The following is a 14,747-nucleotide window of genomic DNA, read 5'->3' as shown; positions in this document are numbered from 1 at the left end:
ACACAATAATTTCTTAGCTGGTGTGTCAGAGAACACCTGTAGTTGTGTGCAAAACAAACTTTCTTGTTGATGTGACAGAAGCCTCAACAAAATCTTTCCCAGTGAAGACATATTCCTTGTCTCCTTTATTCTTGGGTTGACAGGGACTAAAGATTCTCCACTGATGTGATGAAGAACTTTCTGAGGGAAAGTAGCTATGCTCTAGACCCACTCTGTCAACACCATCAAATGAACGAACTCTAATGTGCTGCTGGTGAAAGGCAGATGAAGAATGTTATTCCTAAATCAAGAAGGATGTTCCCCACTACAATATATACTGCAGAAACTGCCAGATAAAAATTTTTTGTGTAGTAAGCTGCAGGGCATGCATGGCAATTTAAGTGACAGTCATTACCTTTTGAGGAATGTAAATGAATGATTTAAGGACAGTCTGGAATTGTCCTTCCCAAGGCTGCAGTCTGTGAAAGCTCAGGCTGTTTGTGAGATCTCACATGGATTGCCTCTTCCATTTCAGAGCCCTGTTTTGTGCACTGCATTCTGGCACAACGGGCTGGAACTGCAGCTTTTACCTATGAATCCTGTACAGGCCTGAGGATTTAGAGTAAGAATTGCCCTTGCATCTTCCCTCAGCTTACTACAGGGTAAGACCCTTGACATCACATTTGCTCTGGAAAAGCACATTCGAGTAATAAAAAAGTAGTTTCCTGTTGGGTCACAGTTTTAGCGCGACCGGGGCCTCAGCGTGTGGCACTCGTCTGTGTGCATGCTATATTGTTTCTGTGTCTGCACCAAATTGTAACAACTGTGAAGAAAATAGCTTGCAATTAAGCAACCGGGGCGACAGCAGATGGATGCAGACAGATGGGAGCAAACCGGGAAGCTACGAGCCAGTATCGGTCACAATGACAAGCAATAGGCACGGCTCTCTATCAGCATAATGTCAGAGATATTGGTGATTTTTAAGGGTGGATTGGAAGGCAAGAAAGAAAAGTATTTTATAGATGCTCCTGACACTCCTTTGCAAGGGTATGGGGAAGAACAGGACAAAGGTGTTTCTTTGAGAAGGTGACAGGCTGCATGTGGCAGCTGGCATCGTGTCCACTGGTGCAGATGAAGAGAAGTGTGTGTCTTACCTGTCTACCCAAAACCAGTAATGTGATGAAGAATATGAACAAAGAAATTGAGCCCATTGTCTTCAGGTCCTTCAGTATTCCTGGCCTATAAAATAAAAACATAAGTAAAGCAGGCTGCTCAAAAGTTAAACCAATATTACTTCAAGCACGAAAGTAAGACTACAATTTATGTGTACTACTTTCTGGTATGTAAACTAAAAACATTTCAATATATGATATGCCATATTATTTGATGAAATATCATTGTTTATATTATGTAGCTTTAAACACCTCTACTACCTTCTCTGCAAGTGTGCCTACATTTTGAAATCCAATAATAAGATGAGGATTTAGGAAAAACAATATCCTTTTTTGTTTGCAAATGGAGAGCATTTGCAGCTTATTCTATGCAAGTAGAATAAAAATGGATTTTTAATGCAATAGCACTATTTCAATTGTGGAGAGCTCAACAATAGCCAATAAATATGAAGAAACAGAAACTAAAGCACCTCAGTCTCAAGATACCTTTTCATCTGAGGATTACAGGAGGCACAAGCTAGATCTTGTAGAGAGTTTATTAAAAACTCTGCTTTGGCAAAAGTCACTAAAGGTAATGGGAAACAGTTCACAGTAGAGCTCCCTGACTCATGCCACAGAAACAAGAACCTTGGTGAGAGATTTAGGAAGGAAAATATCGACAGATGGAGCTTGACTGACAAAATCAAAGCTGCTGGAAGCACAAGCTCAAAATAACCTGTCCCCTGGTTCTCCATACTATCACACACATACCCTTTCCATTAATAAAATGGAAACAAAGAATAGGGTTTGTTCATTTAATCTTTAGATTTAAGTGCAAAGAAAACCTACACTTCCCCCCCCCCCCCCAATTTTTCAATTAAGATCCTTTTCCATGATTGTTACACCACACGAAAATTGATATTGAAACTACACTAAATATCTGGAATTTCTGGTATATCATATGCCATACACTTGGTCTACACAGAAGAGAATCACCTCTTTGTTTTGAAAATGAGGTAGAAATTACACCTGTCCAAAAATTGTTTTACACAGCAATGGCAGGTCTTACATATTATCACCTGTAAAAAAGATTTCAGCAGTCTCACTAAAGACATAAGATGCAAATGCACAGGCACAGCAAAATAAAACAAACAAAAAAAATCCACTCTGTTGGTTTACTAATTTTTTCAATTGCTAAGACTTCATTTGTAAATATTTCAGACTATGTACCAGTTCTGGGGAAGTTTCTTTGTCTTGTAGCAAATATGCTCTAAAAGCCTTAATGATGTGCAGCCTGAGGCCTTAACAAACTTGATGATGACTTCTTTGTAACGTTCTTTATGACAAAAATGCAAAATAAACCACATCCTATTTCCTATAGTATGTGATTTAAGTGTCTTGATCAGATTTATTTTATGCTAATGCTCTGAGGTGTGACATTAAATCAAATATTAACTGCAGCAGGACAATGATTTTATATTGTGACTCAGATTACACAGCCAAACACGTGTGTTCCATGACATAAGAACTACCCTGGCTAGTATTTATCTTCAGAAAGACTGGAGTTAGCCACCTACCTTCTAAGAGGTGCCATTGCATACATAAATTTGCTGTAGTCATCCAGCATGGGCCCATGAGTGTGCAGAAGGATAACATTGTAGCCCACCAATGCAATCAACATTATTACCATTTTCAACTCATAATTTATCCTCAGGAAAACAGAACAGGAAATGAGCCCTAATATGCAGCTGTATATAAAATACTGGCAAAGAGAAATCAAATGGAAAAATATTTAGAACTTGGCTCTTGAGTAGCAAATCATGCAGAATAAAATGCTCAGGCTATTTAAAAAAAACAAATTATTGACTGACCACTGAAGTGTGCAATCTATCAAAATATGGGACAGTATGGTTTATAGACAGCCAATAAAAATAAATTTATGCTCCCTAATTTTCACCCTTTGACACATTTGAATTACTCCTCTACATTTGTGGGATACCACTGCTGATGTTGAAATCTAATGTAGGAATCTGCTGCCAGCAGACTGGCATAAGATTTATTCCTGTTCCACTGTAAAATTTTCATTCATTCTCGAGCCCCAGGATTACCCTGTATGTCTTGCTAGTATTTGGGTCAAGGTCAAATGTCTAAAGGCCTGAAAACAATAATTTCATTGCCTTAATTTGCAATTGTTATAAAACAATTGTTATGGATATCACAGATATGCTATTTTACAAACTCTAGAAATGCAGCTAGGATAGGAAAAATACAAAGCTATTAACAGGGCCTATGCATAATATAAATATAAAAAAATCCTTTTCTCAAATCCTGTGGAGTAATAACCATATGAAAACACATTCAATTGCTAAAAAAAAAAAAAAAAAAAAAAAAGCCTTTTCTATGTCATATGTATCAACAAAAATATGCATAGTTGAAGTTAAATTCCTGGAAAAATATTTTCTCACGATACTTTCTGGAAATTGATTACAGCATCAAAATTAATGCTAAAACAGGAATCACCTCTAGAATCATTATCTTAGTCTTTAATATGCAACCCCTTTGCCAGAAATGCTTCCTGAAAATTACAGTCCTGCACCTAGCAAGGATGTTTCTTTTCTGAAACTACAAAGCATTCTATTTCTAGCCCTGCTATTTTCAGACTACTGTTGACTTGTTGATGGCAGCACTTTTGACAGAACCTGAATCACTGTATACTAATTTTGGAGGATCACTAAGAAGGATAATTTTCACAGCACCCATCAGACAGAATTTATCTGCCATATCAGTCTTTGCTGCTACTGTAATTTGCTCAAAGATCTAGTTGAAATAAGAAATAGATAGAACTATTTTTCAGCATCACCAAAAAATAAAACTTCCCTGATAGCTGCATTTCAGAGGAGGTCGCACTCCAAATTCAGTGTTACATAAAAATAGCAGCATCCTTTTTTGAGTCAATAAGGCATTCTACTGTTGAAATCAGTTTTCCGAAAGAAATAAGCAGAGGCGATCTTGAGTCCTCAACTGGATACTGCTTGACAAAGACCCAGAAATGTTCAAGTGGAACAGTCTCTGACAGTGTTTCATAGGAATGCAGAGAATAGATTGAAAATTTCAGACAAGGGTGGATGAATTAGAGAAGAGTGGCACAGCCTCACATTTAAGAATGCAGACCTTGCAGTGAAATGCAGTGTTTCAGTAAGCAGCAGGCAGGTCTGGAGAGTCTGGGAATCCACAGAGCAGTGAAGCTGATTAGGTGCAGGCCCCTGCTCTGCTTAGTGCAGAATATGGCCACAGGATAACCTCAGCCAGCTCAGCCAACTTGTCACAACCCAGGAGCCTGCAGGCAGCTCCCACTTGGTACCAGTGTGATGCCACCTCTGTGGTCTTGGCTTTATCCAACAGTGCTACAGCAAGTTCTCATGGGGGTCCCTTTTGACTGACAGCTGAAGCAGTGACTAGAATGTCTCTGTTTAAGAAAATCCTCTAACAGCTCAAAAGAGGAAAATGCTGGGTTAACCTCTCCACAGACAGAATCTGCACCTCAGCATCTGAAGGGGTGTAACTCCGTCTATTCTCTTTTTCTTTCTTGTGCTAGCTAATAAAGGTATTTTAACCCATACCTTACAGAGTCTGAGCGTCTTTCTTACTGGGGTTACGGGTCTGGTGCCTTGCACCAGGGTACTACACACATAGGATCCAGATCAGTGCATTTGGTCTCTTCTCCTAATTTTAAAACCTGCAGTTCTGTAGGTATAAAGATCTTTACTGAAGTAAGAAGGAATTTTACTCCCATATGTCTATAGAGAAAAAATTGAGGAGAAAGTAATTTTGCAAAAGAATTTCCTACTCAAATAAAATACATTCCAAAACTGCATCTTCTGGATGTAAGTATTATAACTTTTATTTATTTAACATGTGGAGGTGGCAGCACTGATACCAGACTGTATTTTGTCCCAGGAGCAGATAAACACATCAACTTCTATTACATGGAAACTACAGAAGCACCATAGCAAAACTAAACAAAACTAGACACAAAAATGTAACTATAATTTACTGAGGAATCTTTGCTAAGTCTTTTTAAAAAGTAAGCTATACTAATCAAAAAAGTTATTTTGGGGAGGGTACAGAAGGAGGCAAATCAATTGCTTTGCTTCACAATGAACTAAATTCAATTTGGGCTAAAGTAATTCCCGAAGCTCTTATGTGCTCATTTTAGATGACATAGTCAATAAATGTCAGGTTTACTGTCATAAATCACATAAAGTTTATTGACATGAATAAAGCTTAAAGCTAATACACAGATTCAAAATAACAAATTTTTAATTTAAGGTAACAAACATTTGTCAGCCTAAGTATTCAATACCTTATAGAGTGAAGGGAGAAAAAATTTAGTCTTTCTTTAAGAATAAAGATAAAATTGGTAACTCAAAAGGAATTTATAGCTTTTTCAAGCTAAAATATATGCAGTGTTTGGGGATGAAAAAAATGAGTATTTGAGAGATGTTTTAAAGTTTTTAAAATCTTTAGCTAACTGTAATTTTTTCATTTATTAATGTCAGAAGTGAAACTTTAACATATTTTTTTATGCCAATCTATCAAAGACAAATTTTCGTAGATGACAGAATTTGTTTTAATACTTTACAAGCTATAAATCCTGAAATCAGGACACACCACTTTGGTGATGGTCTCATTATTTCACCACAGAGATGAAATAACCTCCCTTCTCATCTCACTGCCACCAGCTTATTCACCCAAACCCAGCTGACCTATTTTGACACAATATATGGCTTGTTTTATTTTCAACTGCAGGTCTTTTATAATCCTTTTAAGAATCAGTGCTCTCTAGGACACAGTTCCCACTTTTTTGCAGCAATGTCCTTCCCCGTCTTCCTTCATGTGCTGTTGTGCTTTTGTTCACACTGAGACATCTTCTTCAGATCAATTCTGCTCTCTTAAGCAGTTTATAATATAGTGGTACATGAGAGTTTTATCTCCAGCCCTCTCACACTGCCTCTTATCAAATATGCAATGACAGGAGTGGGACAATTTCACACTTGATGAAAATGTTGAATGTTTTCAGGTCAGCCACCTGAAAATATTCCCACCATGGGAAACCTGCCTGCAGACTAACCTCACTTCCAGTGCACAGTCTGCTTTGCAGATGCTGTGTGTTAACTTGATATCTTGCAATGTGTTAGCACGGATGAGGTAAACTTCCTTGTTGTTATGCTGTTTCCTGCTCTTTTACCTGACATTCATTAAAACCTCTGTTTTCAGAAGTACTAAGCTCATTTGACTTCCCACTTACTTCAAATGCAGTTGCAGCTGACTAAAAAAAAAAATTCAAGCTTTTACTGCAGTTTCAAAAATGGGTGGGTGTTTAACTTCAAGCGGATCTGGTAACAGTCAATTTAGTGTAATTGTAGTAAACAAACAAAGAAATGTGAAATGAACTTACCGGTAGGAAAAAACAGTTATTTTGTATACACCACCGTGTCTGATTACTTGAATTAGGAAAACTTGCATTTGATGAATTAAGAACTGAGGGAAAAGCTATCACAGCACTATCCAGGAAAAACTAGGAAAAAAAAAAACAAACCAACATATAATTCATTAGCATGACAGCTGTTTAAGGTCAAAATAGAGAATAGGAATGGAGAAGCAGAGAAAGCCATGCATGTAACCATTTAACTCTGGTATTTCACTATTTCTTTGTATTTTAATTTGAAATAGGAAAAGGAAGATGACATACCATGATTACTTGTTCCTGCATTCTCAAACAAAAACAACTTTGATAACCTTCATTTGACATTTTCCACTTGAATAAAAGAAAAAAGGCCCTTTGTTATATTACTTTCATATATCAGAAGCACACACACCCACAAGACAATGAAGAAATAAACTCGATATGAATAATTCCTATATTTCCTGTATTTACCTCAACTGAATGTCCTATTTAAACACAGGAAGAATTAAAAAAAGAATAAGAAATCTTTAGTGAAGTTGGTTTACACAGATGTAGTAACATAATAATGCTGACATTAATATCAGGATTTATGTAATTGAAACTGAAAAGTGGATTCAGTTATCTCTTGGGTCATCAAATTCAGCCAGGAATCACACAGGAAACTATCATCATACAGACCCCCTTTGATGCAGTGATCCAGTGCTTTCTTAACAATTTATATTTTGGTAACTACATTTATTCCAGTAGTTTGAATCTCAACATTTAAGCTGTTTCTACATTTAACCACTATTCATGGCTAGTTCTCTTGTTTTCCTTCTTATCATAATCTCATCCTTTAGCTTTCACATAGCTTCTTCCTCTCGCTATTATTTGAAGCCCTAATTTTTAGTGTCATCTCAGGCTTCATTGTGCTCATCAATCTATGTTTTCTCTTGTTCCTTCCCTGAAAACAAGCTTTTCATTCCCCTAATTAGTCTAGTAGTCACCCTCTGTACATATTTCTTCCAATGCAACCTTCTGGGTGACCAAAACTGCCAACACACTTCCCAGATTTTATCAGTGAGTCATGCAATAGCACTAATACTAATTCTGCAGAAAATATATTACCATATATCCTGGAGTCACAGAACTTTTGGGGTTGGAAGGGATCTCTGGAGACCATCCATTCCAGCTCCACTGCCGTGGCACAGTCACCTAGATCAGGTTACGCACGAATGTGTCCGGGTGGCTTTTGAACGGCTCCAGAAAAAAAGAGTCTACAACCTCCCTGAGCAGCCCCTTCCACCCACAATATAAAGAAGTTCTTCTTCATGTTGAGGTGGAACTTGTGGTTTAGTTTATGGCCATTGCTCCTCATTCTGTTTCTCACACCACCTAGCACCATCCTCTTGACACCTGCCTTTGAGGTATTTATATGTATTGAATAAATTGAATATAAAAACTGAATTTATATATCTAGAACAATGCTTCTTTGCTCACAGCTACAAAACCTTAATAGCTCACTGCACCTCATGCAGCTGGGGCTCAGATAGATCTTGATGTCACAGGAGCTTAACACATTCTGCATATCAGACATCATCCCAGCTATTAACATCATGGTCAGCAAATGTGAGGTAGCTTTCCTTCATTGGGACTCACCTAAGTAAATGCATGGGTTATACTTACCATGGGTTAAAAGCAGTCTCATGGATGGTTATTGTGATTCAGCTGAGTTGACATTAAACCCACACAATTAATTAAAATCCTGAACTCATTGCCTATCCATGTGATGAGCTTCCAACATGTATCAGAATTTCTTGTCACTAATCTGTCAGACCAACTATAATCTTGAGCTTTTTACTACTAAATTTCATCCTAGTTCTTTTACTCAAATCCACACCTGACTTCTTCCTTTCTGAAATCCCAAGCCTTACCTCACAACCACTGATTGTCACCTTAATTTATTAGCAAATTTCATAGTCCCTCTTATTCACTAAATATGAAAATCCACATGTGGTTGACCACCTCTAAATTCTTTCTCCATTTCTGTCTTTAACTACTGTTACAGAGAAAACCTGAACTACTGCACTCAGAGCAACTAAATGTGGGTCAAAATGGTTTATTGATTCACTAATGTTAGATCTGCTCAGTCATAGTTCTGTGCAGCCAGGTCTTGGAAACTTCCAAGGAGAGAGACCCACGATCCCCCTTGGCAGCAGTCAGCACTGTACATGCACAGTGACTTCTTTTATCTTTCTAAAGACTAACCAACCTTCCATATCACCACCTGTGTTGAGTGCCCTTTGATATGTTTTATAGTTCTGCTGAGAGGAGTCTGAAGCTATTCTCTCTCTAGCACCCCTTCAACAGAAGTCCAAGGTTGAGGATTTGCAAAGGTTATCTATACATCACCTACTACCAAAACCAAGCTGGCGCTCACCTGTGATTTATGCAGTTGCACTTTTGGGTTCTTGCTTTGCTAACATAACTGTGCATGTGAAACTTCATATAATCAACCTGCCATCAGTGAACTACAAAGTCAGGATCAGGATCAGTATCAGAAATACAACAGATAAACTAGGAAAACAGACCTTACAAACTGTTATTAAACACCTACAGATTTTGAAACATCAATAACTCATCCCAAAGAGCTCTAATGACGTGCACACATAGAGAGTTACGTGCACATCTGCCTCTTCCCACAGGATGTGTGGGTGAAATGCACACACTCCCTCTTCTGGGGATGCAGGTTCCCCTACTGGCACACGCTGCTGAAAGGAGATGCAGGTCCTCTAGTTTTGTGTGCGCCTGTGCAGCTCCCTGCAATCTGTCAATGCACATGCTGGAGAGAGAGCCCTGTGAGTTTGTGTGCAGGGACAAACCTGAGCAGTGTTTTTTCCCTGCTTGTCCCAGCCCGTGCAGTTGCCTGCCCATTTGTGTGGCAGTATACTGTCCCACAGTATCTGACAGGCAGGCTGCTCTTGCTGCCTGAGGCAGAGGTGTGATGCCAGAGAGGTGACTTACGACAGTGCCTTAATAGTGTTTTGACAGTCATCTGTTTCCACTCAGCTCTCTGTCTCATGTTACACTTTTCCACATTGCCCAGAGAGGCTGTGGAGTCTCCCTCACTGGAGATATTCAAGAACTATCTGAACACAATCCTGTGCCACGTGCTCTAGGATGACCCTCCTTGAGCAGGGAGGTTGGACCAGATGACCGCTGTGGTCCTTTCCAACGCGATCCATTTTGTGATTTTCTGTCTTGTATACTTCTTTTCACATTATTTCCTTCTTAAGCATTTTCTGAAGTTGCTTGGTTACTTTTTAAGCCAGCTGATGCTTGCCTGCCTGTTTTAACAGGGACAATTTTGGGCAAAAGCCCTTCAGACAGCTTTGAGGATTTACTCCCCCTCCCTGCCTCCAGCTATTTAATAGCTTTTGTTAACAAGGGCATTTGCCAAGGGAACCCACATCCTACTAACTGTGCATATACTTTTTCTGTAAACATGAAATATTTAGTTTCAGAATCCCACCTTATGCATGTCCCCAGAGCAAAGATTATATAAAATTACAAACTCCAACACAATTATATTATAGAAACATATATGGCAGGCATATTTATATATGTTAATTTTTATTAAAGCATTTTAATTTGGGGTTTGAACTTCGTACAATGCATTTCTGACTTCTAAATGTTACCTTTATATGCAGAACACTACATGAAATATCTATGCAAATATTAATAAATTAGAAAAGGGGGAAAAAAGGGATATGGAAGTGTTGTCACCTGCCATGAGCCAAAAAACACTTATTTCTGAATGATGTGTTTGCACTTGTCTTTCTTATCTCACATCAGTTATCTACATCTGCTATCATGGTTTGAAGATACATATTGTTCTTCAACATAGTATTTTTTGTAAGAGTAGGTTCTGTCCTACTAAGCAGTCACACCTACTCAAATGACTCAAATATAAGCAGTATTTTTTATGAATACCAGTGTTAGCCAGGGAACGTCTGAGCATGCTACCATTATATTCTTATTTTAACTTTATACATTCTAGCAGTTTTTTCTTTTCTTTTGTTCCCATGATCTGCAATCCTCAGTTGTGAGTTTTCTGCCTCACATAATGAAAATACCTGCTTTCAATGTGTCATGTGGTGACAGACCTCCACCCCCAAAAGATGGGATAAGCCAATTCGTGCATCTCTCTTGTTGCCTGAAAACAACAATACACTAGTTTCGATCTCATTAGGAAAAAAGCCATCTTTCTCACTGAGGCGTGAAAGTACCCAGATATAGAATGCATACCACAGCCTCCTTTGAAAAATGGCAGTTGGTCTGGCAGTTGTCAGGGCTTTTATTCCCAGATCCTCACAAGAATGCCCCAAGAATAGTGTGAATAATCACAAATTCCAGTATCATTCCCTCTCTTCCCAAGCTCAAAAGGAGAGGTTTAAGGATGGCCTGGAATGTTACATTCCTACCAAGACTATTATACATTTTTTTACCAAATAAAGGTGATGCTGAGATATTGGTAGGTTGCAAAAAGATAGCGAAAATCCAGAGAGTACTGAAGCGCATTTAGCAGAAATTTTAGAGCATTTTGCCTCTGGGTTTGTACAAGGCATCTTAACATCACTGTGCTCAAGCTTCTTTTATTTGGTGTCTTGGGCATGTCTCTTGTTAACGGTCAAACAGACCAAATTAAAGTTGCTCAATAATTTCTTTTTTATCAAAGTTTGTGTGCCAAGTGAAAATGCATAACTGTCTTCATGACACCATGTATTCAATTCCTAGCTCCCTGTAGAGGCACTATGTAGTAGCAAGTTTACTTGCCTTGTTCAAAGCTCCCACCAAAAGGAAAGATGAGGAGCCTGGTTGCCCTTTACAGACTCAGACATCATGACTTTTATGTTTGACAGATTTGGAGAGTTGCTCACTTATAAAGGCAGTGACAGCATGACTCTATCTCTTCCCATACCCTTGAAAGAAACCAGAACTGCTGTAAACATTATTTTAGAGCAGTGTCTCACCTGCTAGTGCATCTTTGCTTATCTAGTGTACCTAAACTCATACTGATTTTATAAAGTTCCTTAAATCCTGGAATGGATTTGTGACTAGGCCCTGCAAGTATTAACTTAACAGCACTTAAACAGCATTACTTCAACTGTGCTTTCTCCTTCCAACCCCCTGGCCATCTAGACAGTGTCTGTATATTCTTCCTGAAAGACATGCATTAGGCACCCTCCAAAATAAGGTCTTCATTGTGCCAGGTACAGTGGGGATGTATAACTAGAGTGTATCTGCCAAAGAGCTTAAAAATTAAAAGTACAAGTTCAGCAACAGAGTCAGCTACACTAAAAGGAAGGTATATTATAGAAACCATCTATGAAAATGAAAGCAGCCTTGATTATTTATTTGTCATTATTTGAACACAGGATATCATTCATGACTTAGAGGGGGGCAATACTTGCATCATTTAAGGCAGCTTGTGCTCACAGATGTACATTAACCAATGGAGCAAAAAATACTCAAACCTCTCTCAGTCTTCTCATTTCTAAACCTGCATTCTTTAGGAGGAAACACTCCAGTTGCTAAAATCCACTGGATGAAAAGACAGGAAAGCAAGTAATATCTAGAGAGGGGCCACAAAGATTATCAGAGGGCTGGAGCACCTCTCCTATGAAGACAGGCTGAGAGTTGGTGTTGTTCAGCCTGCAGAAGAGAAGGCTCCAGGGAGACCTTAGAGCACCTTCAGCACTTCAAGGGCCTAATAAAGATGGGGATAAACTTTGCAGCTGGGTCTGTTGCAGCAGGACAAGGGGTAATGGTTTTAAACTAAAACAGGGCAGATTCAGACTAGATAGAAGGAAACATATGATGTGGGTGGTGAGGCGCTAGAACAGTTTTCCCTGGTGGTGGTACATGTCCTGCTCCTGGAAACACTCAAAGTTGGGTTAGACAGGGCACTGAGCAGTCTGATTCACTTGAAGATGACTCTGCCCATGGCAGTGGGGGTGAACTACAAGAATTTTTAAGATTCTTTTCAACCCAAACTATCCTATGATTCTATGATCCTGAATCTTAAAGGTAGTAGTTATGAGTCATTAGAGTTAGTGGGACAGTGCAAGCCCGAGATCTTGTTGCTTGTGCCAAGAACCATTCATGTGTTTGATGTAGAAGTCACTGAAACCCAGAGCTCTTGCAGAACTCTTTTATCAATGCCCTGTTCCTTGAGATCAAATAAATCCCAGAGGATGGTGAGGCACAATCATTTGATGTACTGCATGCAGTCATTCATTCAGTTTTCCAGTGTTAACCCTCCACAATCACTCAGTCCTACTGTCTCTCTGGGCTGCCTGGATTGCTCCATGCAGGATACTTTATCCTGATCAGTTTAAAGCGGGTCAGCTTGACAAAAACAGCTTCCCTCAGCCATTGATAGATGTCCTACTGTCTATATAGCACCAGATCTAATGCTTGCCCTTTCCCTTCAGCTCAGAACTACTTGATACTTATGTGACATTAGCTGATTTTTAACTTCCCTTTGCTGATCAGGACTGCATATGTCTCAAACCTGAACAAGAGATTTAGACGTCTGCTGAAACAGCTAATTTCAAATAAAATTACACCCCCACTCTTCTCCAGTCTCCCTTGACCATGAAGACTGAGTTTCACTTGACATTTTGGTCGTAATGATGATTTATTATGTGTGGCATGGTTAGACACTTTTTATCTTCAGTAAATCTTAATGGCTACATTTTTCCTTTTTCTGCTGAATTGGTTCATGGAAGTAAAAGCAGTTAACGGACTCTGCTATTAAGTACAGGTTGCTTGGAGATATAATAATGATACTTCAGAGTCTCTCCCACAATTTGCTAATGCAAATTTCACATCACATTTAAAGTCATTTTTGCTAGTCAAACTATTAAGGTTTAGTTTCAAGGTGGGAATTGTACTTAAAGTTGTCATCTTATGAATATCATGGAACATGATTATTTGTAACACTGTAGCATTGCTGATAAGGCACTAAGACTTTAAAGTACAGCCTATTAGGTTTTACTATAATATTCAGTCCACATAAAATTGGACATGAGCCAATAAAATTGAAACCTTTTTCTAGGAAATATGTAGTGAACAGCTTTTTTTTTTTTTTTTTTTTTTTTTTTTTTTTTTTTTTTTTTTTTTTTTGCTAAAATGTTTTTTACTGCTTGAAAGTCAAATTTAAAGTGGGCTGTACACACTAGTAGAACTTTAGTCTAAGCAAAAAACAGTTGTGCAACTGTATCTCCTTTTACATTTTTTTAACTTCATAAATAACCATATGCATGAAGTCTAACTCAAAGTACACTTTAAACCCAGGTAGGTTCTTTCTTTTCTTCTGATATATTTACAGAGTTCAAAATAAGAGAAAATCTAGCCTGATCTTCATTTTACAAGTTACTAAATCTCTGAGGTTTATGCTGTTGTATAAGTTTTGCATGGCTAAAGGTTATAATTGAAAAAGGCATAGAGGCTTCAGCTAATGGAGAATCAACAGCTTTTTAGAATAATTGTTTCCATTGCTAACTGCTTTCACTGATAAAAGTCAGTTTGTATTCTCATTTTCAGCCACTGCTTCTCTGAGTTTCTCCTCTCCTAGCCTTACACAATAAATTCACTTAGGTGAATTTTAGATTTTGGAAATGGAATTGGTTTTGTGGTTCTCTCCTCTCCTTCAAAAAAAGCAGAAAAAAGAAAGAACAGAAAACCAACATTAACATGACTAGAAAAATTTAACAGTAAAAATTGAGAGAACACTACCAGAAATGTCATGTGTTCACATTTAAAAGCCCACATTTCATCATTTGGACAAGTTTAGTACTTAGTGCAACAAATGATTGACTTAGGGCCCCCTGAATTGTGGGAAAACAAAATAAAACAGTGTAGATATTATCAATCTCTAAGTCATTTATGAATCCTAAGTAACAAAAGTACCAGTAACTCAAGGAAGTATTAGAGTCGCAATTTCAAAAGCACTGAAATGTGAATCACACTCAGTTGAAACGTGAATAATATCTATGCATTAATGTTGTGATGAAAACATTGCTGATATAAATGTTATCCCACTTTGCAGATACAGAACTGAACAGGAACACTTTCACGGGTTTATGAACAGAATCCACCTTAGC

The 14,747-nt window shown here is 38.1% G+C and overlaps 1 protein-coding gene across 1 annotated transcript in view; it reads right to left on the bottom strand.

Moving 5' to 3' along the window:
• Positions 1 to 14,747, bottom strand: part of ADCY2 (adenylate cyclase 2) — a 205,255-nt gene that overhangs the window by 17,751 nt on the left and 172,757 nt on the right. Inside the window, exons 17-19 of the mRNA XM_040076938.2 lie at positions 6,589 to 6,708; positions 2,708 to 2,892; positions 1,134 to 1,218 (exon numbers count right to left, since the gene is read on the bottom strand). Coding sequence (XP_039932872.1) covers positions 1,134 to 1,218; positions 2,708 to 2,892; positions 6,589 to 6,708 — 390 coding nt within the window. The remainder of the gene's footprint in view (positions 1 to 1,133; positions 1,219 to 2,707; positions 2,893 to 6,588; positions 6,709 to 14,747) is intronic.

This window comes from Hirundo rustica, chromosome 1 (assembly GCF_015227805.2).
Source record: "Hirundo rustica isolate bHirRus1 chromosome 1, bHirRus1.pri.v3, whole genome shotgun sequence".
In the NCBI taxonomy this organism is placed as follows: Eukaryota; Metazoa; Chordata; class Aves; order Passeriformes; family Hirundinidae; genus Hirundo; species Hirundo rustica.
Note: the sequence above shows the minus strand (reverse complement) of the source record. Positions and strands in the feature narration are given on the sequence as shown.